The sequence below is a fragment of the Trifolium pratense genome, linkage group LG6, assembly GCF_020283565.1.
Source record: "Trifolium pratense cultivar HEN17-A07 linkage group LG6, ARS_RC_1.1, whole genome shotgun sequence".
Lineage (NCBI taxonomy): Eukaryota > Viridiplantae > Streptophyta > Magnoliopsida > Fabales > Fabaceae > Trifolium > Trifolium pratense.
The window spans coordinates 44,868,999-44,893,128 of NC_060064.1; the positions used below are offsets into that span (position 1 = coordinate 44,868,999).

Sequence of the window (24,130 nt, forward strand, 5' to 3'; positions counted from 1 at the left end):
GATCGTAAACTTTTTTGAGCATATCAACATTAAGATTTAGAAAATCTTAAAGCAAATCTTTTGTGGATTTAGATTCAGAGAGAATTTTGAAGATTAAATTTTCTGCCTCATATATTGAATCAGCGCATACACCATACTCCACATCACGTTTAGGAAAACGAACGCAAAAGTTTGCAATTCCCTTGTTCTTACATTCAACATCATCCTGACATATAAGATTTTTTCCAATTATCTTCTCAGCATCTTTATATAAGAGCGGGATGCAGAAACCGACAGTATTTGAACAAATACAAGGTCTGATGCATGGTGGTAAGAATATACTACAAACTATCCACATGCTTCTACTCTTTTTTATCAGGAATGTTACTGTAAATTTATTAAAAAATTAAAAAAAAATTTATTAAAAAAAATAAAAAATTAAAACTCATCAATAATTTTAACAAGAGAAATAGAGAAATGATTTCATATTTCTGTTAAGAATCATGGCATCCATAGAAAAGTAGAGAGAAAAGTAAAAAATTTGTATTGATGATAATGAGTACAATTACAATTGATAAGAAAATTAGGTACAATTGACTTATTTATAGACTAACTAACTAGACTAACTAACTAGTAACTAATGCAACTAACTATACCTCTAATAGCCTCCCGCAAGCTAGAAGGTGTTCACAACACTTCTAGCTTGGGATAAGGAATACAAAATTACATCGAATCAAAAGAAAATACAATGAGAGATGTCGAAAATACTTCGGCCAAAACAACAACTCAAATACAACTAGTAGTGCTTAACCACCATAAGGAAGAAACACAACTCATCAAAGCCAACTAAGGGCAAAAGCTTAACCATCAAGTAGAAACCACAACTCAAGGACTACTCGGAGGAAGCAACAAATCAATGCTTAACCATTAAGCAGAAGCCATAACTCAAGGCTTAACCACTTAACAGAAGCTAACATCAACATAGCCAACAAAGGGCACAAAGCTTAACCATCAAGAGTTCCAAACACTCATGACAGAAGCAAAAAAGAGAATGTCAGAAGAGGTCCGATGGCTACAAAGTAAAGCATCAATACTCAAGTTGTGCTAAAGGTAATTAGCTCATCTAAGGACCAACAAATCAAGGAGAAAGATCAAGTAGCGTGGTTGATGGCTAGAGAGTAAAGCATCAATACCAATGTTGTGCTCAAGATGAGATAGCACATAAAAAAAAACCAACTAACCACTTGACAAAGCAAGCAAATACAACCTGCTCAAGAGATAGCATAAATGCAACAAAGCCAATATGGCTAAGCACCTGCCTAAAACAGGGCAACAAAGAGTAGATTAAAGAACTCAAATCAGCCTTTAATCTTCAAAATCAGAGGCAAAACCAGTAGCAAGTCCAATAAGCCACTCACAAACCGCAAAGGCCAACAACAATAACAGAACTTTGTGCTACTAAAATCCCAAAGAATTCCTCCAACATACAATAGGTGTGAGAAATGCTCCACTAAACCAAATCAAATTAATTCCATACTCTAGCAGTAACTTGTTGTAGGGCTTCACCAAATAGACAACAAGTTCCAAATTATTGGTAAGCCACGCAAGCTAAATCCATGAGCATGAGATTAACTATGTCTTCAGCCCATAAACACCAAACAGAGAAAAACTAGAAATTCAAAGAACCATCACTAATATATGCTTCCAATTCATAAGAAAACACCAAAGGATAACTGAAATATCCAGCAGAAGATGTATCCAGAATCGTGTGGCATATCATATCCATTGCACAAGAAACTTGCAGTAAATCAACTCTGAAATCATCACTTGCAAGTTGCAACATAAACTTGCAATAACACAACTCATATGTAGTGTATCAATTGCAGATATCAACTCAAATTTGTTGCAATTAGGCTTCAAATTCAAAGAAAGGCAAGAACCAGAAGTAACTAATACACAACAGAATTGTCAAAAAGAAATATATCTCAAACCTCAAAGCAATGAAGGTGATGGAGAAAACAGAGGCAAAGATCACCACCAAGAGCAATCTAAACTCCGAACCTTTGCATGTTAACGCAGAAAATAACACTCCAAGAGAATAACAATCAACACGAATTCTTCCAAGAATCGTCGAATTGAAACCTCTGTCACTTTGAATCAAATCGCATCCTCTATGATGCGTCATACCAAGCAATTATCAAATATCACAGTACCAGACATAGTCGTGATGAGATCGGAAGCGGAAATGAATGATTCAGTGAACTGAAATGCGATTGCAAATGGAATCGCAAACCCTAGAATTTGGGGAAAATAACTAGAATGAAAGTGCCATGCCGGAGTCTCAACAGAAAACGAAAATCAATGAATCTGGATGTTGGATAAAGGAAGAAAGATGAATTCAGATAAATGAATCGAAAACAAATTTTCAACAAAGAATGAGAAGAGCAACGGAACAAGAACGAATCAATCTGCAAATATCACACAGATATGAGCGAAGCAACATCAAGAACTCAATCGAAAACGAAATTGAAGAAGATGATGAATCGGTGAAATAAACGGATAGGGGAAATTGATTCTGTGAATGAAATTGGGAGAAAGAAACTAAAGAGGTATGAGAAAATTGAATTTTCTCAAGAAAATGCAGCGGAAAATTTGTTCAAGGTGGATACCAAATTTGCTCTGATACCATGTTAAGAATCATGGCATCCATAGAAAAGTAGAGAGAAAAGTAAAAAATTTGTATTGATGATAATGAGTACAATTACAATTGATAAGAAAATTAGGTACAATTGACTTATTTATAGGCTAACTAACTAGACTAACTAACTAGTAACTAATGCAACTAACTATACCTCTAATAATTTCACCTTCAACTAAACATTTTACATTTTTATTAGTAAACATTTATATTGTTAACCAGTGGACCGAGACTTACATATGCATAGAACACCCACACACACACATATTTGGGTAAATATAATAATATAATAATTTAGTAAACTATTAATCCATTAATTTGATGAAAGTAGATTCATATAATATATGATTTGATCAATGCACGGTATAATGATGAGAAAGATGGTTAAAATATATACATACCAAAAGAGGTAAGTAAGAACACAGACAAAAGAACGTCGAGCTTCACATAAGCCATTGTTTGATCGAAAGAGATAACAAGTTACAATGCTTAATTTGTTGCAAGAGCTTATTGTTAATTTATAGAAGATAGAACTAATTACCTAGAAATTTTGTATAGCAATATTAGTTCTGTTTTTTTTTTTTTTTTATAAGCAAAAAATGAATTATAAGGAGTACAAGGGGTACTCAACCCTTACAATTCAGAATAGATCACTTTAGATGCGTTGAAAACAATCTAAACGATTATAATGCCATTCAGAAAAAACTAAATTAACATTGTTCCCTGTTTCGGCCTATAAACCAAAACCAAGAAAAATAAACAATTTGCTCCACTAAAGATGATATGTTGACACAGTCTCCTCTAAAAATAATGTTATTACGCGTACGCCAAATACTCCATGTCGTCGCCAGCCAAATTATATGACGAATTCGCTTGCTATGACTGTCTTTTGCTAATTCACCAAACAAAGTGAAATGACTTGTGATGTCCTCAAAAGGGATCGCATTAGTGCCCAACCAAACAAATATTTTCTGCCAAATTTGTGAAGTAATGCAGCAAGTGAAAAAGATGTGTTGTATGTCCTCTACCTCTTTGAAGCACAATACGCAACTTCTCTCATGATTATTCGTGATAATACCTTTGCAAATTAAAGCCTCCCGGGTTGGTAATTTTTCAAGTAATATTAGGCCTGTTTGTTTCAGCTTTAAAAAAAAAAATCTTTGTTCAAGTGAGAGATTTAGTTGTCTACTTTTTACATGTCGTTTGGTTGTGTAGTTTATTACTCTATCTGATTTGGAAACATTCTGATTCTGGTGATTTACAACTTTCCGACGCTTATTAGTTTAAGCTTCAACATTTACAAGAATTGGGTTGGGCTAAAGTTATATGGAGTCTTGATATTCCTCCTTCAAAATCCCTTCTTGTATGGAGACTCATGCACAACAAAATGCCAACAGACGATAATCTAATGATTAGAGGATGTGCCCTGCCTTCTATGTGTAATTTCTGTAACAATTAGGTTGAGTCTGCTTTCCACATTTTCTTTGATTGTAGTTTTGCTGTCTGGATCTAGTCTTGGTTTGCAAATTGCTTAAACTTGGTGCTGCATTTCACTTCTATAGAGGATATGTGGAAGTTATGTGATATGAATTGGTCCCCTCAATGCAAAATTACCATCACTGCTGTCTTGGTCAACCTGATCAATGCAATTTGGTTTGCCAGGAATCAAGCTAGATTTCATGATAAACCCATCAATTTCAATTCAGTTATTTCTATGATTATTGCAAACTCCTCTCTTTCAGGTAATAACTCTAAAAAGTCTTCTTCTAACTCCATCAGAGATTTTATAATTTTGAAGCATTTCAATGTTTCAACTCATCACTCAACTCTCCTCTTATCAAAGAAGTTTTGTGGCAGCCTCCTTTGATTAATTGGATTAATTAAATGCAACATAGATGGGGCTGCAAAAGGTAGTCCGGGTATTGCTTTTTGTGGTGGTGTGTTTAGGGAACATACTGCTGCATTATATTACTGTTTTGCTGAGCCTTTAGGGGAAACTTCTTCTTTTTAAGCAGAGCTTTGTGCTGCTATGAGGGCAATTGAAGTAGCTTACAACATGAATTGGTATAATCTTTGGTTGGAATCAGACTCAGAATTGGTAGTTCATGCTTTCAAAAACATCAATTTCATGGTAGCGTGGAACTTAAGAAATAAATGGCATAATGTTAAATTCCTTCTTTCTTATATGAACTGTATCGTTTCTCATATATATAGAGAAGGAAATCAAGTTGCAGACACTCTTGCTAATCATGGTTTCTCATTGTCTTCTTTTACCTATTGGCATCAGGTTTTAGATTTTATAAAAGATAGTTTTCGAAGAAACCAGTTAGGTATCCCTAGTTTCAGAATTTGTAATTCTTGTTGGAGTTTTGGTCTATGTCCCCTCCATGTTGTTTTGTTTACTCTTTCTTAATATATTTTGGGTTGGTTAGCTTTCAGCTACCAACTTCCTTTGTTTAAAAAAAAAGGTTTATTACTCTATCCGTTTCAAATTACTTGTTGTTTTAGAAAAAAAAACAAGAAATTAAGAAAGTGTATTTTTGCACTTTATTTTCCTATTATACCTTTATTTTAATTCACCAATAATTTTTTTTTGCACACACTTTCTATCTCCAATAAATTTAATATGTTGTGCACAAAAAAAAATTAATATGTTATGCACCAAATATTTTTTTTTTAAAAAAACACTTTAGTTTTTCAAATATATATTAAGGGTCCGTTTGGTCTAACTTTTTTAGAGCTTATGCAAACAACTTATGCAATATAAATTAGGTTTTATGCTATTTTATAAGTTCACACTAGTGCAAATTGTAATTGTATAAGCTATTTTATCATAAACAACATTGACAAACTTATAATAATATATAAAAATTGCATAAGCTGTTTGCATAAGCTCTAAAAAAAATTGAGTCAAACGAGCTCTAAATCTTTTTCAGTTTCAACAACTACTTATTAATATTTGGAAATTACATGAGTGTACGATAGACAAAATATAAACTTAAATTATCAAAACGACAAAGTAATTTAAAACAATTTTTTTTTCTCTAAAATGACAAGTAGAAGCAAGTGATTGAATGATTCGCAATCTTCTAATTACCCTAATCTCTTTACATTTTGCTAATTGATTCAATTCTTATTTGTAATTCACAGATTATGGAAAATTAATTTTTTTGGAGAAATATTTTTTAACCAAACTCAAGAATTTTTCAAGGAGGTTCAAAAAATTACCTTAAAAATTTTAGCAAATTCCATTAATTTTTATCAAAGGAAAATTGATGAAATAATATATACAAATCGAGTTTAGGTTTCCTCCATTTATTATTCCTCCATTTATTCTTCTTTTAGAGAGAGATAGACACAAGTGAATCTTAGGGGTTTGGGTTTCCTCTCTTTGTTGTCTCTCTATTTATTCTCAATTTGGAGAGAGATAGACACATTAAAGATTAGTGAGACCTATTAAAAGTGGGTCTCACTAATTTGTGGACCCTATTTATCTTTTCTTGTGTCTATCCAAATGGAAAATAAATTGAGGGGTAACAAAGGGAGAAACTCAAACTCGAATATTAGTGGGGTCCACAAACTAGTTGACCCACTTTTAACCTACTACTCCCTCCCAAAATATAAGAAATAATTTGATTAGTGCACGTATGCCAATGCACAATTTTAATAATTAATATCTTTAATTCTCTATTAGTAAAAATTATAAAAACTTGATATTTTGAAAATACTCATCAAAACAAATCAACACAAGGTCTTATATGCTAATATTTATATTTATATATTATTAAAAAAATATGGTCAAAGCAAGATAAGTGAATAGTATCATTTAGTCAAATTAGCTCTTATAAAATGGGACGGATGAAGTAATCTTTAGTTTTGTCTATCTCTCCAGATGGAGAACAACCGGAGGAATAACAAACAGAGGAAATTTAAACTCATACAAATCATACACTACTAGAAAAATTAAAAATAAAAAGGGTACAAATCCTTCGCTAAATGAGTATCCGTCACATTCGATATCATTAACAAATTAAAATTTAGTGAGAGACCGTCAAAAAAAAATATTTAGTGAGAGAATTTAGAATCCTTATTTGTGACGGATACGATGCGTCACTAGGCTATTAAAACTCAATCGCAGCGAGTTTTGTGGTATTATCAAATGGGTTCCGCTAACATGTGCCCTAAGGGCACATTTTAAGATGCAATTAATGAACTAGTATCCCACTTAATGTGTTTCAAAATTAGTAATAATCAAGTTTATTAATTAAAAGATATCGTTCACAATATTTATTAATTATTTAAATCAATTACAAAGACAAATTTATAATAGGAAGATATATATGATTATACGAATTTGCTCATCTTTATTTTTTGTCATCTATTAATTTAAGGGATACTTTGAGTCATTTTGCACATCATTTAATCTTTTTATCTGATAAGACATACTCCCTCCGTCCCAAAATATAAAGGAAAATTGGTCAACCAAAATTGATGTATCTAGTCCAAATTTTTAACCAAATACATCAATTTTCTTTGACCAATTTTCCCTTATATTTTGGGACAGAGTAGTACCTTATTATCCATTGCTTTTGTCAAATAAACTTCACATGAGAAAGACAAATGGAAAAGTGTCTCTTTCTCTCAATTCCAAAATCCCACATCTCTCTCTCTCTTATTACTATTTCTCACTCAAGGCTATTTAAATCCAAACCTATTCAGAATAAAACTGCCAAACAGTCAAAATTGATAACCACAAAAAATGAATACTTTCAAATGTGTTTGGAAGTTTTTTTACGAAAACCGTCGGATCATATCGAATTTTTAATTAATTTTTCAAATCAAATAATTTTTTTATCTGACAATCATTCCAAACCAAACTGAATCAACTTATGCATGTCAATTTTTTTTATAATAAAGGTATCTATTTTGTAAAAAAATTTACGGGGACATATATTTCTACTCATATATTAATATGAAAGTCAATTTCGAACCTCTAACTTTCTTATCTGTCCACTTTCCAACTCATCCACCCCACCCAATCCTCCATCTCATTTAAATTTTTTCATATTAAATAAAATACTAAATTATTATATTTCACTTCATAGTTTCAAATTAACTATATGAAGCGGCAACGCACTACCCCGTGCATCTGCGCACAGGCATCCTACTAGCACCACAACAGTCGACGTTTCCCATCACTGTTCAAACCAATCTATCTAATTGTAATCAATTCATCTAACTAAACATATCTATTGAGGCGAATTCTAGCGTGGGTCAATGGAACATGTCTCTTACATGTGAGAAAGTGACTTTACCGGGTATTGGAGGTTGTTCCGGTTTTTTTTTTTTAGGAATATAATATTGTAATAGTTATCTTCAATGCTGAATTTGTTTATTTTTACTGAAACAGTGAACCACAAACCCAAACACACTGTATCCGTGCGTTCAGTTCATGTCAGCCTTCATTATCCCCACACCGCCGACAACCTTCGTCTCCACTTCTCCGGCCGCGTCTAACCCTCATCTTTATAACTTCTTTTTCTTTTATTACTCTGTTCTCATCATTGTTTAGTGTTATATTTTTCTTCTTTTCTTTGCATCCCTCCAGCCACGATCTAACCCCCTTTGAATCCATAAACACCATCGGACAATGAATCATCATAGTTGCACTACCTCTCAATTTCACTCAACCTAACTCTAATTTTTCTGACTAAAATTCCAAAAATCAATTTGAGGAGAGACAACACATGACAACAAGGGCCACGTTGGTGTTCGGGAGAATAAGGGGAAGTAATTACTAGAAAATCTAATGCTAAGGTTCAATGATTCATAATAGTTGAAACCAAGAAAAGTTAATGTGGAAATTCAACAAAAATAAAATGAAGAATTTTGGTTTTTTTTTTTTATTAAAGAAAATGGCAACCCATAAACCTTTGATTTTTTTTTTTTTTTATTTTATATTAGTTGAAATCGGGTTTGTGATTTGAAGATGAATTTTTAAATTTTGTGGTTGTTGGGATCTCTGAAAATGAATTGAAGAATTAGTGATTCGTAATAGAAAAAAAAATTAAATTGCATGTGTGGATTTTGTAGTTCATACAACAGGAGCTTGAGACTGAACTCAATGAAGGAGCCATGGTAACAAAATGAGGGAGAAGATTGAAGAGATGAAGTGGTGAAATCAAAAGGTTGAAGAAAGTGAAATTGGGGTGTTGTCGACTTGTCGTGTTGATGAATTGGGAATTTTTTTTTAATAAATGAAATGAGATTTTTTTAACCAACACAGGGATAATTAAAAAATAAAAAATAATAATTAGTAAACCAAAAATTGTCACAACAAAAAATTCATACATTTTACTCTCAATATAACAACAAAAAATTGTCACATTATTCATTTCCTTCTTTTTATTAAAAACATGTCAATTCACTCATCGTAAACCAAAAAATATTTAATTTTATTTCTAACTAAAAGAATTCACGTGCACATTCATTTCCTTGACATTTCCTTCTATTATATATATATATATATATATATATATATATATATATATATATATATATATATATATATATATATATATATGTGTGTGTAGCCATTTAAATTATATTGCACTTAATTCTTTAGTTTTTTATTTTTTATTCTAACATTTTTATGATTGGATATAAATTTTTATCATTTTTTATTCTAACATTTTTTATTCTAACCGATAAAAAAAACCAGAACAGAGAAACACCAAAAAGTCATGCAAACACAGAATCGGACCAACAGAAAAAAATCCAAAACAGACAAATACAATGAGATTGTGTAACCCTCCAACCCTTCATTGCAGAACAGAGAAAGCTACAAAGCTTAAACAAACACAAAAAAACCATGCAAGAACAGAGAAACACAGCTAGATAGTTTGCAGCTTTTTTATTTACAATTGAACCATCTTTATGTGTGCGGGTATCAATGTAAATCTCCTTACAGTCAGACGATACTCCTTTTGCCCTTTTTTTTCTTTCTAAATCCAAAAAAACAAGTTAGATGTAATTTATTTTATAAACACAATTCACTCAATACAAAGTACAATTATAAACCTGACCTCCTGTAGAGGAGGGTTTTTATAGTGTCCCAACGCTGGACCAAAGGACTCCTTAATGGGCCGTATTGAGGAGCCCATTAAAAATGACTGCTAGGGTTTCTCCTTGGATGGAGGGATAGATAGTTCATGCCCATCACTCTGGGTCAAAGCTGTTCCGCTTATCAGGGATGAGGCTTTGATGATGACGTGTCATCAGATGAGGAGCACGTGGTCAGCTTGCATGCTTATCCTAAGTGGATCAAGACGTGCTCTTTTGGATTGTCCTCGACGTTCTAGAAGACTGGAATTTTGGCCAGTTCTAGGCTCAGTCCAAAACAAGTAGTATTCTTTCTATCATCCAAATTAAAAAAATATCATAACCCTAAAATTCCATTGCCATCTATAGGTACATGGAAGAATTGACAATTATTTGTCTATGAGGTCTGGAAGTATTTTACACTGAAAATGTTACCCTGTATCCATGTCTTTTGATCTATTTTTCCAAAATAAATTGAGATTGTATATTGAAAATTGAAGTGGATATTATATGTTGATGGAATTCTCCATTGCACCTGAATTATTTTTTCTTTTAACTTCATCTATTCTTCTTTGAATTTGGTGTTTCTTTTCATAGTTTTTTGCTTGTTTTGATGGTGACATCAATGAGGACTGGTTTTTTTGCACACCTGGTGTCACTCTTCTTGATACCTCTGATAACTATGATCCTCAGTCCTCACACCAATGAATTCGTTCTTGGAAAGGTTACAACTTTCTCATATCCTTTTGGTTTTTGTTGCATTTTGTGCTATGAGTCCATATATATGGAATTGAAATGTGTATTGTGCATGATTTGATGGAGTGTGATAAAGGTTACAACTTTTTGTATATATTTACCGTGCGTGCATACCATTTTATTGTTTCTCATTCATTCTTATTCTTTTTTTTAGATATGTAGAGCACTAGCTTACTTTCATAACTGTGTTGGAGTGTCTCATAGGGACATAATGTTGGAATATTTTATGGTATTCCAATAATATTATGGGGGCAAATATCTTTATATAATTATATTAGCTATTTATCACTTATGAGCCTTAATTGATTAAGTGGTCAAGAAGTAAAGTTAAAAGGTTAATTAGATTTCTATTTAGAATTAATTAATTAATTGGATATGGACTCAATATGAGTGGATGTCAGGATGGCCCGTTTCGGAATAATGGGAACCCTAATTGACCATCACACTATATATAGGCTATGGTCCCCAATATCCGGACATACTACATATCACATCTTCTCACCATCTGAAGAGTGCTTAGGGCATAATAAGGAGTCCAAGTTGAGGAAGAACCACAAGCTAACAGATACTCGTCGTCCGTCTCTCTCTTTGTGTACGTGTGTCACCAACGGTTAGTATCTAATGAATTCTTCTATCCAGGTATTCCCACTCCTATAATCTTGATAAATTAACATGACGTAGATCCTGTTTTATATACATGCTCATATATTTATTCGGTTTCCGCACTAAAATAAGATTATAAATTTAATCTTTATTGTTGAGCATGATTTAAAAAATTCATATTAAATTAATTCCAACACATAAAACATCAAAATTTACTGGTATGTTTGTTAACTTGTTTATTTGATGTTTTACTCATTTGTTTTATCAACATCGTGCATCTTAAATTATTGTATGGAGTAGTTCTAGTGTGCTTCTAGATGTATTTTTCCTTCTAGATGTACATCGACCATGTGTTAATATTTTTTTGTTTATTTGATTTTGTAGAGCAAGTAATTTTTTATCAACAAATAAGAGTGATTTTTAATATTCCTTTTGACATTTAATAAAAGAAAAAACCCAATTTGTAAAAAAAAATGGCATTAGCTGCGGTTTTATCTGTAGAAAGCTATATTTTTTGTGGATATATATGCAGATCTGTGGTTTTACCTTGTCATAGAATTACCTACAAAGGTATTAATTGGTAATCAAAATCCTTGGAAAAATCCACGGAAACGTATTTCCCGAGGATTTTTTGTCCAAATCCGTAGGAAATAAACTAATTTTTAGTAGTGATATAATTTTGAACAATCCCTTCTTTACAATACCTGCTTGTGTGTTGAAGATTGCCTATACTTTATAAACACATATTCAGCTCATCTTGCAATCGATGTGAGACTTCAACACACTCTCTTACGTCCAGCGCTATTTGGATCAATGTCCGGATTTAAATGGTGGATGGTCCGATTGGAAAACTAGTAGCAGACGGCCCAACAGATCATGAAAAGACTCTATACCATATTAGAATTGAGAGTTTGGCCTAACTGAGTATTTTCTCTAACTTAACCCTACAAAATCGGCTCATATGGTGATGATTGCCTCTACTTTATATATACATATTCAGGTCATCTTGCAACTGATGTAAAACTTCTTAAGAAACACAAATTCAATAATTTTGGTCAGTTCGTATGTACATTGCCTAAGCAATGGATGTGAAAATTCCTTTGCAACTAATGAAAATTTTTAGTTGTAAATGGTATGCATTGCCATTGAATAGCACTGGTTCAATGTTTTACGCCATAGTTATCAAACGAAAAAAGTTTCGCATAATTTTTAGTTGTAAATGGTATACATATACATATAAGAAATTTGAAAGAAAAAAGCATCAATTAAAGTAACAAAAATTAAATAAAAAATGTGCAAAGAATTAGATAAGCATCATACCATGTATTAAAGTTCTACGCCCATTTGCATACATAATTTATTGAAATTCAAGTAGATATCTAAGATATCCAACTCATCCATCGGAAACAAGACTTTTTATTTATTATGGATAGTAGATTTTTGTCAGCACTACTATCACGTGAATTCTTCGTTACACATTTATTTAAATATATATATATATCAATACATTTGTTAAAGTGGAGACTTGTGATAGGTTCACAAATAATATTTATTAACTTTTCTATATTAATTACTATTTGTGGACTATTAGAATTGTCTATCTCAGCAGTGTGTATTGATACATATCCAAATAAGATGTGTACTGGAGTGTTCAGCATGATATTAAGTGGTTATTATTGGCATCTCCAAGAAGCCTTTTGTGAGATTAGATTTAGAGAATATCTTTAAGATTAAGTGTTCTGCGTCAATCATAGAATCAGCACACACACCATACTCCAAATCAGGTTTAGGAGAATGAACACAAAAGTTTCCAGTTTTCTTGTTTTTACATTCAGCATCATCCTGACATATAAGATTTTTCCCAACTATCTTCACAGCATCTTTATATGATTCAGGGAGGCACAAACCGACAGGAGATGTAATACAAATACAACCTTTGGCGCATGGTGTGGATATAGTACAAATTGCCAAACACAGTACTGCTTCTACTTTTTTTATTGGGAACGTTACTGTAAATGGCAAAGCCAATTAATGTTTAAACAACATGCACATAACATTATTAAAAAAAAGTTTTTATAATCTACCCTTTCATAAATTGAGGGTATTTACCCATCAATCAATGAGAACAAGCTATATGCAAGTCCACATGTGCAAATTCAAATGTTTGTTACAAGTTTCTTGTTGGTACCACATTTAAATTTATTCATGTGGCTTGTTCTTATTGGTTCATGGGCACGTACCCTCAATTTATGAAAGGATAGAGTAGGTCTCACCTTAAAAAAAATAAAAATTTAACACACCTATCAATAAGTTTAAAGTTTAATTATATTTTTGGTCCCCTTATTTTATCAAATTTTGTAAAAGTAGTCCCCCTGTATTAAAATTGCACTTTTTGGTCCACTATTTTTACATTTTTTGTAGATTTGGTCCTAACTCATGTTTTTCTTCTAAAAATGGTGATATTTGGCGTCTTAATAAATGATTTATTGTGTTCAAAATTGAATCTAAAGATGAAATACCATATATGAGACTAAAATTCACCTTTTTTGGAAAAAAATCGTCACTTTTAAGGCAAAAAACATGAGTTAGAATCAAAACTGCAACGAATGTAAAAATATGGACCAAAATATTCAATTTTTAAATGGAAGGCCTATTTTGCAAATTTGATAAACAAAAGACCAAATTGCAATTAAGCCAAAATTTAACAATGGAAATAGAAAAGGATTTCATATTTCACCTTCCACTGCACATTTTTATCAGTAAACATTTGTATTGTTTAGTAGTGGGTAAATAATAATTTAGTAAACTATTAATCCATTAATTTGATGCAAGAGAAAGATGGTTAAATTATATACATACCAAAAGTGGCAAGCAAGAAAACAGACAAAAGAACCAGCTTAACATAAGCCATTGTTTGATTCAAAGAGAGAACAAGCTACAATTGTTAATTTGTTGTGAAAACTTATTGAATCAGATTGTTCATTGTATGCAACAATTTATAGAAGATGGAACTAGCTAGCAAGAAATTTTATGTGGCAACATTATAAATAAATTAATGGTTTTATCCTCAAGAATTAACTCCCTACGGGATTTTTTTATAACAGACAAATCACTTTTTTGAGTCATTAAATAATTAATATATTTGGTCTATATTATAAATCATATGCATCAATTATTGAATTAATTTAAAAAGTAAATTGTCTAAAAAATGACCGATGGGAGTAATAATTTGTGGCGATGTATTGCTAACTAGTGTATCTAGTGTATTATTTAAGGAAGTAACTAGTAAAATGATCTTAAAATTTGTGTAATTGTTCCTTTAAAATTATAAAATACTATTTTCAATAACAAAATTTATTTATTTATGAAATATCATGTGTATGACTTTTTTTTTAAGCAGCAAAATTTTTTTACTAACAAACTCACCATAACATAAGTCATGTCTTTTTTTTTTTTACATAATAGAAAATATGTTCCGCGTCTGTCTGGCCGCTAGTATAAATAAAAGGTATTCGTGCAATAAGCAGAGCTGCTAACCGTTTCAGATGGCTAAACCAATCATCCGTAAAGCTACATATCCATACGCATAGAAAACACAACATATATATGCATGGCGCTTTGAATTCTTGAGAAGATCCACAGTCTCTGGTGCTAGGAAGTCAAGGTGTCAAATGCAAATGGAATAAAAGCAGATTGATTGTCAGAATATATGTTTTATCAATTTTTGCCACTTTACTTGAAGCGTCTTTTTGAGTTGCTTGTCCCACGGTAAATCCACGGTCTTGAATTCCCACGAGTGGATAAAATCTAGTTAAGTTCACACAAACATGTTTTCCCTTGTACCCACCCATGCACAACCATTGAGTGTGTATGAGATAACAATAATACAATATAGAATTTATACAATAATTTTAAATTCATCTGTACAATATTAAATGTCTGAATCAACAAAATTGAGTCTAAAATAATTTAAAATATTATCAATAACATACGTTATTTTTCTAAAGTTTTGCGTATATACTATATACTATTACTAATTTATACTAATATGGAAGCAAGTATGTGTTATTCCTGATCAGCGTTTTTTTTTATAAGCAAAAATTGAATTATAAGGAGTACAAGGGGTACTCAACCCTTACAATTCAAAGGTAATCACCTCATATTCAAACGAATACAATCCAAGGGATTATTACACTAGTCATGAAAAGCCACAAAATCATTGCTCCCTAAACGGCCTATAAACCAAAACCAAGCAATATAAATAATTTGGTTCACTAAAGAAGAAACATTAGCGAAAGCTCCTCTAAATAAAATATTATTACGCGTGCGCCAAATACTCCATGTCGTCGCCAACCAAATAATGTGCCGGAAACTCTTGCTATTATTACCAAATATTGAGTCTCCAAATAAATTAAAATGACATGAAGTACTAGTATCAATGAACGGAATCATCTTGGTTCCCATCCAATTGAAGACAATATTCCATACTTGTGCTATGACGTCACATTTGAAGAAAATATGATGGGTATCTTCCACTTCCTTGAAACAAAACACACAGCCTCTCTCATGGTTGTTTGTGATGATGCCTTTGTTATATAGGGCCTCCCTAGTTGGTAATTTATCCAACAACAATCTCCACCCAAAAATGCTTACCTTCGATGGAACATTATTCAACCACAGATTCTTCAACGCTTTCGTCGTGTTGAGCTCTAAATCATTTGCACCAAACATTTTTTGCAAGGCCATATACACTGTTTTAACAGTAAAAAGACCAGCAGTATGTGAAATCTATTTTCTCCTATCGCTCACCTCCCTTTGTGGCCGCACCGCTTCCAAAATTAAAAGAATATCTTGCGCTGCTATTGTTTCTGTATCTGATAGCTCTGCTGTCCATTCGAATTTCCACACTCAATTGTTGCAATCCCAAGCACTCATGGAAGATATTCTACTGTCTTGATGCAAAGATTTAAAAGTTACTACTAGAAGTGAATTTGATGTACATTTTACATGTAGCGATTGAAAGTTATTTACAATCAATGTCTGATGCACCCGAATTTATAGATATGCATACAATGTGTTTTTTTTTAACAAGGCAAAATGATATATATTAACAAACAAGTCTCCTTAGCACAATATTTGCCAAGATAGATTACCAGAGTTTAAAAATAGTCACAAAAATAAATAAACAATCATATAAGGCCCAAACATAATAAAGGACCAGACCACCAATTATGGTAGTTTGAGACTAACGTAACACTCGTCGTCTTCAACCACCTATAGGAGAAAAGTTTGATCTTGTCCAACAACTAATAAATAGTACTGACTGAGCCTCTGAATAACATGTGATTTCTTTCCGTCCACACAACTCATACGCTAGCAAGCCAAATGAGTGGTAAAAAAGACCGATAGATCCACCAGCTGAGAGAGTAAAATGAACAAAATGATCCCGATAGAAGTAGAAACCACCGAAGAAATGTCAATCCAAGTCCGAACTAGATCCCAAAGAGAACCAAAAGTGCTGCAGGAGATGAATAAATGATGAGCCAACTCTGCCATCCCACAACCAGATACACACAAATGAGCTGCAGAAGATAATATGCCTCTAGTAACCAGGTTTGACTTAGTGGGCAACCTGTCACGCAGTAAACACCACGCAAAAATGGAGACCTTCAAGAAAACCTGAGTGTGTCAAACGATATGCATACAATGTTGCATTTTAAAAGCTTGCTGGGATTGATTATTGTGGCACTAGGTATTTAATATCTGACATTAATTTTCCTCTTAATAAATGATAGATACTAATGGTGATAATGATAATAATTGCAGCTATTTCATAAAGCTTCTTCTGGAGAAGAAATATGCTTTGTCGTATCGCGTGGTTGATGCAGTTATTGCTCATTTCATGAGATTTGTCAATGAAACTTGGACAATGCCTGTTATATGGCACCGGTCACTTCTTACATTTGTGCAGAGCTCGGTGATTCTTCATTTTCCGTAAAAAAAAATTATAGATCAAATACAGTCTTAATTCATGAGATTTGTCTCGTGCGATTAAGCTGTCCAATGTTCTTTTTGAATATTAAGCTATTTGGATATGTTTTTTTTGAATATTAAGCTAATAGTCTGGTTTTCTTGGTTTCTCGTATGTGGTTGGAATTGATATTAATTTTCCTACCGCAGATTATGGGACTGTTTGTTTCAGATTTTTAACCATTAAAATCTATTTTTTTTCCAAAAAAAAATTCATTTTTTTATCTTAATTTTATTTGTTTCAGATTTTTTAATATCATTTTTTTCATCAAAATGAGAATCTATTTTCAATAGCTTTTATCAAAATTCATTTTTTTATCACTTATCATTCTTCACCATCTTAAAAAAATAAATTTTTATTATCGTAAACAAATGGAAACTAGCTTTAGATTTTCTTGAAAATGATTTTTTTCAAAAAATTATTTTTTTTTAAATCTCAAACAAACAGGTCCTACATCTGAGATTAGTAGAGAGTTAAAGCAAAGTCATAACCGATGTGAAAAGGAGGAGGATCTCATGTCAAATCTTTCATAAACAAAACTATTGAAGAAGAATTTTGGAAGCTGAAAAGTTGTTAGTACTTACTATTTTGAACTGTATATATACTGTAATAGGCGGTCGTTTATTTTTATTGTGACATGGAGGCTATACCAGATGAGTGGTGAGTATCAGCAAAGATTTCTGGAAGCTGAATTCATACTGACGTTGAATTTTCCAATGTTAAGTGTCAAATAACTGATTATCTCAAAAATTTAAGCTGTTAGAATATAGTCACATCAATGATTTTATATTATTTCTAACATTAAGATACCTTGTTTATGAATTTTATGAATTTCAATTAATGTATCAAACTTTCGTTAATAATTAATTTGGTTAGTAGTTTTGCTTTGCGTTTGAACATTAGTCCTTAAGTAGGGAAAAAAACAATTAATTGCAGCAAAAAAGTCCTCCTACGCAAGAAGTTGGATGGGTGCACTTCATTGCTTTTGGTGAACTAGCAATTTTAAGAAGGTGAGACAGATGGTTTGGTGTGCTACAACTTGGAATATTTGGAATCTTAAACTAACGTTATTTTTAAAGGTGTTTCAATCACTCTAAGTAATTTAGTAGAAAAAATTAAACATTTTTCTTGGTTTTGGTTTGTTAGTAGGAGTGGAAGAAATTTATGTTATTCCTATACCAATTGGTGTACTAATCCTTTAGATTGCCTTCAATACATGTAAAATTTTCTCTTGTATTGGTTGAAGTACCCTTAGTACTTCCTTTATATAATATCATTAGCTTATAAAAAAAAAAAACAAAAAACTGAGCAAAAAAGTCATCATGATATATTTTAAAAAAAATAGCGGAGGTTTCAAACCGACGCAAAGTGTTCAAAAATTCCAACTACATATTGCCTTATTGTGACGATTTAAAGCCGACGAAAAGTTACTTGCGACGGTTTTTGTGACAGTTGACAAAATCGTCGCAGTATAATGTGTCGATGCTAGGATCTGCGCGTTTCTTAAATCGCCCATTTTTTTGTAGTGAACACACAAGTGAAACAAATGTAAGCAAAACGAAATGATGTCTCATATCTCTTTGACTCTTCCGTGTTCACCGGTCATTCCATTCGTTATGTTATTTTATTAGATGGGATAATTTATTTAGTTTGATAATAGTTTCTAAGTGTGAAACTTTATTACGGTGATTTGCTTTATAATTAAGTTGAAAGTCATGATTATTGATGTATTTATAGAATAACTTAAGGATTTTTTTTTAACAACAGAACAAATTAGGATTAATTATATATTTGGTCCTTATGTTTATTTTAAGTTTTAATTTGGTTTTTTATATATGTTTAAAAAGTTTCAAATTGGACCTTTCGGTCAATTTTTTGTTTAAGTCATCTACGCGGATAATGGATTTGCACACGCGGACAACTTTTTAGGAGTGTACTACTTGAAAGTTTTAGCATAAATTAATTTCAAATTTAACAAAAAGTTTAAAAAAATTAACTCAAAATTTAACGAAAATGACGAATTTATATTGACATCAATAACACAAGGGACCTACTTTAAATATTTTAAACATAAAGGACCAAATTAAAATTTAAAATAAACATGAAGAACTAGATAAACATAAAACACTTTTACTGTCCTTAATTATTAATTGTGGGATTTTAACCCCTTATTTTTTTTAACAATTTTGTCCATTGATGTTTAGCCCCTTTTTCCGGCCACACATCCACTCAATTTTTTTGCTTAGATTGCAATTTTTATTTATGTAGAATCATTGTCACTTGCCAAGGTGGAATTTAGTTAAACTAAAAACAAATAAAAATTGATCTGAGCACTAGCACATTATTGGGTTTCTTTTTCCTTTTCTATCATAAATTATGCTCAATCTTACAACCGCCAACATTGATGAATTAATGGGACATTACAATATCCAAAACATTTATTTTCCATACTCATTTCCATATTCCAGGATAGATTAGAAACTAAATAAAATCCAAAATGTATATATAGATTAGAAAGAAAATTTTTAGTAAAATAAAAGGGGATATTGTTATGAATAATATGTAATGAATGTCCATTATTGTGTAGGTTTTTTTGTCCCCTAATTGTGTCCTATAAATAGGACCCCTTTGTTACAATGTAATACACACTTGTGAATAGAATAATAACAATGGTCTATTCCTTTCTCTTCTCTCTTTCTCTTCTCCTTCTATATTCTTGCTATTCTTTAGAAATAGTTCATAACACGTTATCAGCACGATAGTCTCTCCCCTTTCAAGAAAGGTATAGCAACAAAGGGAAGTGACAATTTTATTTTATGTATGATTTTTTTTTATTCTATTCTTTCAGATAATTTTTTGTCTTCTTGTTTTTTTATATTGATTCACAAACCTTCGATCCAGAAGTATCGTGGTGAAATTTTTGAAATATGAATCCTGAAGATTCATAGTGTGATAAAATTTTAAAATATGAATCCTGAAGATTCATATTATGATGAAATTTTAAAATATGAATCCTGAAGATTCATGGTGTGATAAATTTTAAAATATGAATCCTGAAGATTCATAGTATGATGAAATTTTAAAATATGAATCCTGAAGATTCATAGATATAAGTAAAATGAACATCAATCCCTGAAGGATTGGATAAATAACTGATTGAATATATATTTGATCCGTTATACATGTTCTTAAACAATTTTAAAATCAATTTGTATTACCCACGAATTCCCGAAGAATTCATTACGGATACATCTTTGAAGGATTGTACAATTAGATATATTATAATATAACGAAGAATATGGATTATTCTTATGAGGATTGCATAAAAGATTATTCTTACATTATAACAATATTATATAGTTCCTGAAGAACTTAAAAGAAAAATCAAATTATTTCTTAAGAATTCCAGAAGAATTCAATATACATATGCATCCCTAAAGGATAGTTTTACCAATTTTTATAAAATTTTGGCAATTTACAATTTTCAATGGATTTATTTATTTATTTCTATATTGTACAAAACATAAAAAATGTATATCATATGCCAATTTTCTTATCAATACGTTATATGCCAATTTATTTTTATTTTTTCAATAAGTTACTAATTAATCTTATTCATAACATAGGTTACATTATAATTATTATTAAGTTACTATTTAATTTGCATTATAAATTTTCAGTATGTTACATTACATTAGTATTAATAAAAAATAATTGGAATTAATTTTTTTTATTTGACTATGTTTATTATGCTTATCTAAGTATTTGCTTAATTTTATTATTTGATGATAGTATATATCAATAATAAATGAATGAAAAATCATTCCCAGAAGTGAATGAAGTCCAACCCATTGATGTTACTCCATTCCCAGAAGTGAATGTAGCAACACACGATTACCATGGACAAAAATTGTGGCCATCGTTGAGGTAATAGTCATGGCCGTGTTAATTTTAAAAGCTCGGCTTCTCGCTAGAATTGAAAGAAAAAAAAGGAAAAGTAGACAAATTAGCAAAACTAATGAAAATATATGTGATATTAGCTAGTTCCCGAAGAACTAATTAAAGAATAAAAAGGGAAAACCTTGATATTGAAGCATCTTTGAATGATTGCTCAAAGAATAAAATTTTCTTGAAGAATTATTTATATCCGAGGCTTATATTAATGATAAAATATCATCTAGACTCCCGAAGAGCTTATGAGATATTCTCATTTAAATTTATAATTTAAATAAGATTATATAGCAAAAGTGTTAAAACAGTTTGACATTGACAAATCTAATTTGTTGTATACTAAAAATGGTTGCAATGTCATTTGATGTGTCATGCCTCAAGAAAATGATGAACAATTTGAATTGGTCCTGAAGTACCATATCTTAATTCAATTAAACTCACTAATATATTTGCTATAATTTCGTAGTATTTTATTTTTGCCTATTCATCCAACCCAAATATTGAAGTAAAGCAAAACATAGAATTATTTATACTTTAAAGAAACAACAATATCATCTAATCATGTGAAGATTTTAGCACTACATCAAGCAAGCTGAGAAGATATTTTTGTTGAGAATTGTAATTCAACACATACAAGAAATTCGTTGTTTTATTACAAATGATGATGTACTCTTTTTCCTTCACTAGGTTTTTTTTTAGAGAAAGAATATCCTTCATGGACATTCAAGGGGGAGTGTTATGAATAATATGTAATGAATGTCCATTATTGTGTAGGTTTTTTTGTCCCCTAATTGTGTCCTATAAATAGGACCCCTTTGTTACAATGTAATACACACTTGTGAATAGAATAATAACAATGGTCTATTCCTTTCTCTTCTCTCTTTCTCTTCTCCTTCTATATTCTTGCTATTCTTTAGAAATAGTTCATAACAGATATTTTGATTATGCTTTGGATTTTTTAGTGGTTGAAATCCTATATATATAATATGCTCTATTATTACACGACGTGAAACTCAAAAGTTTTATTTTTAATTCAAGCATAATTATACTCTTTATTCCAACAAAATTCAAACCAATATCCAACTAATCGATTGGAAACAAAAACTTTTTATATATTTAAGTAGTTTTTTTTTTTTTTTTGAACGGCAAAATGATATTTATATAGTAGTATAGTTGCACGCATATATGACGGATTATATATTTTTGTGAGCATATAAATATTAAGCGGTTAATTTAGATTTAGAGAAGTCTTTTATGAATTTAGATTTAGAGAAAATCTTCAAGATTATACGTTTGCTGCATGAGATGTAAAATCAGTGCACACATCATAATCCAAATCAAGTTTAGGAGAACGAACACAAAAGTTTCAAGTTCCCTTGTTCTTACATGATCATCATCGTGACATGTAAGATTTTCCCCTATTATCTTCGCAACATCTTGTGCTTCTCACGTTCCTGTAAATGGTGAAGCTAATTAAAGTTTAAACAAGAAGTATTTCATACTATAATATTATTAAAAAAATACTTAACACACTCATCAAGAAATTTAACAAGAAAAATAGAGAAGGATTTCATATTTCATCTTCCGCTACACATTTTTATACATACAATGCACGGTAGTAGATTCTCATGATATATGATTTGATCAATGTACGGTATAATGATAAGAAAGAGTGTTAAAATATATACATGCCAATAGTGGCAAGTAATTAAGAACACAGACAAAAGAACGAGCTTAACATAAGGCATTGTTTGATTGAAAGTGATAACAAGCTACAATTGTTAATTTGTTGGGAGAGTTTATTGCATTAGATAGTTCATTCCATGCAGCAATTTATAGAAGATTGAACTAGCTAGCTAGAAATTTTGTATGGCAATATTATCGAATCAGTTTGTTGCTGCTATTAAGTTTCCCACAATTATGGTTCCAAAAAAAAAAAGTTTCCCACAATTTTGACACAGTTTAAAATTAGGACCATCCGATCTACATTTTATGGCCGAGATCATTTCAAGAGGTTTTATACTTTATTAAAATAAACCATTTGATCAATAATTAATGGAAAATGCTATTTAGTATGAATTTTTTATGCAAGAGAAGAATCATGTATGGTTTGTCAATTTTTGATTGGTCATATTCGCTATTTCTATGGATTTTTCTCTTTTTTTGTTTAAATCTTTCTTATTAAATTGCCAATTGTTGAGATTAAAAAATCAGTGCGAAAACTATGTCTTTATTTACTACAGCAAATTTCAATCCCAATATTATAATGAACAATATCTAAACAAGCTAAAGGTTTTGTCACCATTCTTCCTAAAATGACCTCGTTTAATTTAGACATCATCATTTTTAGCTAATGTGGCAAAACTAGTATTTAAATATTTTCTTTAGTCTAATTCACTTCTTATATTTATTGAATAACTGATATATTTGATATATATTATAGATCAAATACATCAATTATTAAATTAATCTAAAAATTCAACTGTCTTTGATAAGTAGCAGAGGGAGTAATAATTTGTGGCATTAATAGCTATAACAAATTAAGCTCTATTGTATGTACCAAAAAAATTTAAGCTCTATTGTTAGCTACTATGATAATATATTGATAACTACACTAGTAGAAAAAAAAACATTTTACATCTGACCAAAAACGCGTTTTACATCTGGCCAAGGTCAGATGTCGACGCATAAGTGGACTGTACAAGTGGTTCAGGATAGCTTTCTAACATTATCCCTAGTCTTAAGGAAGAAACGTGGTGTGTCTGTCTTCTTAGTTAAGATTGGAAAGTCTTCTCTGCATCAAGCCAAAGTTGCTGAAACTCTTGTTCAAATTTGGACGTTAATTCAAATCCATGTCAAGACAACTTCAAGCTGGCAATCTTATCTTCATCAACGGTCATATGCAACGTCTATATCTCATTGCCTATAAATACAAAGACGAATTGCATCTCTGTATACACTTTACCTACGCGCACAATCAAATTGAAAGAAACTCTGCACAAAAGACTTAA

General features: G+C 31.0%; 1 protein-coding gene and 1 long non-coding RNA gene across 2 annotated transcripts; both read right to left on the reverse strand.

Moving 5' to 3' along the window:
- Positions 1–500: 500 nt before the first annotated feature.
- LOC123887980 lies at positions 501–2,832 on the reverse strand. Its single transcript, XR_006801907.1, has 2 exons — positions 1,971–2,832; positions 501–1,539 (listed from the first exon to the last, which is right to left on the reverse strand). It is a non-coding gene; the product is annotated as an uncharacterized LOC123887980 (long non-coding RNA).
- Positions 2,833–12,799: 9,967 nt separating this feature from the next.
- On the reverse strand, positions 12,800–16,031 carry LOC123892362 (albumin-1 E-like). The gene is made up of 4 exons (XM_045942150.1): positions 15,947–16,031; positions 15,791–15,888; positions 13,997–14,072; positions 12,800–13,146 (listed from the first exon to the last, which is right to left on the reverse strand). Exons 1-4 carry the CDS (start codon positions 16,029–16,031, stop codon positions 12,800–12,802), a joined length of 606 nt encoding a protein of 201 aa, XP_045798106.1.
- Between the last annotated feature and the right edge of the window lie 8,099 nt (positions 16,032–24,130).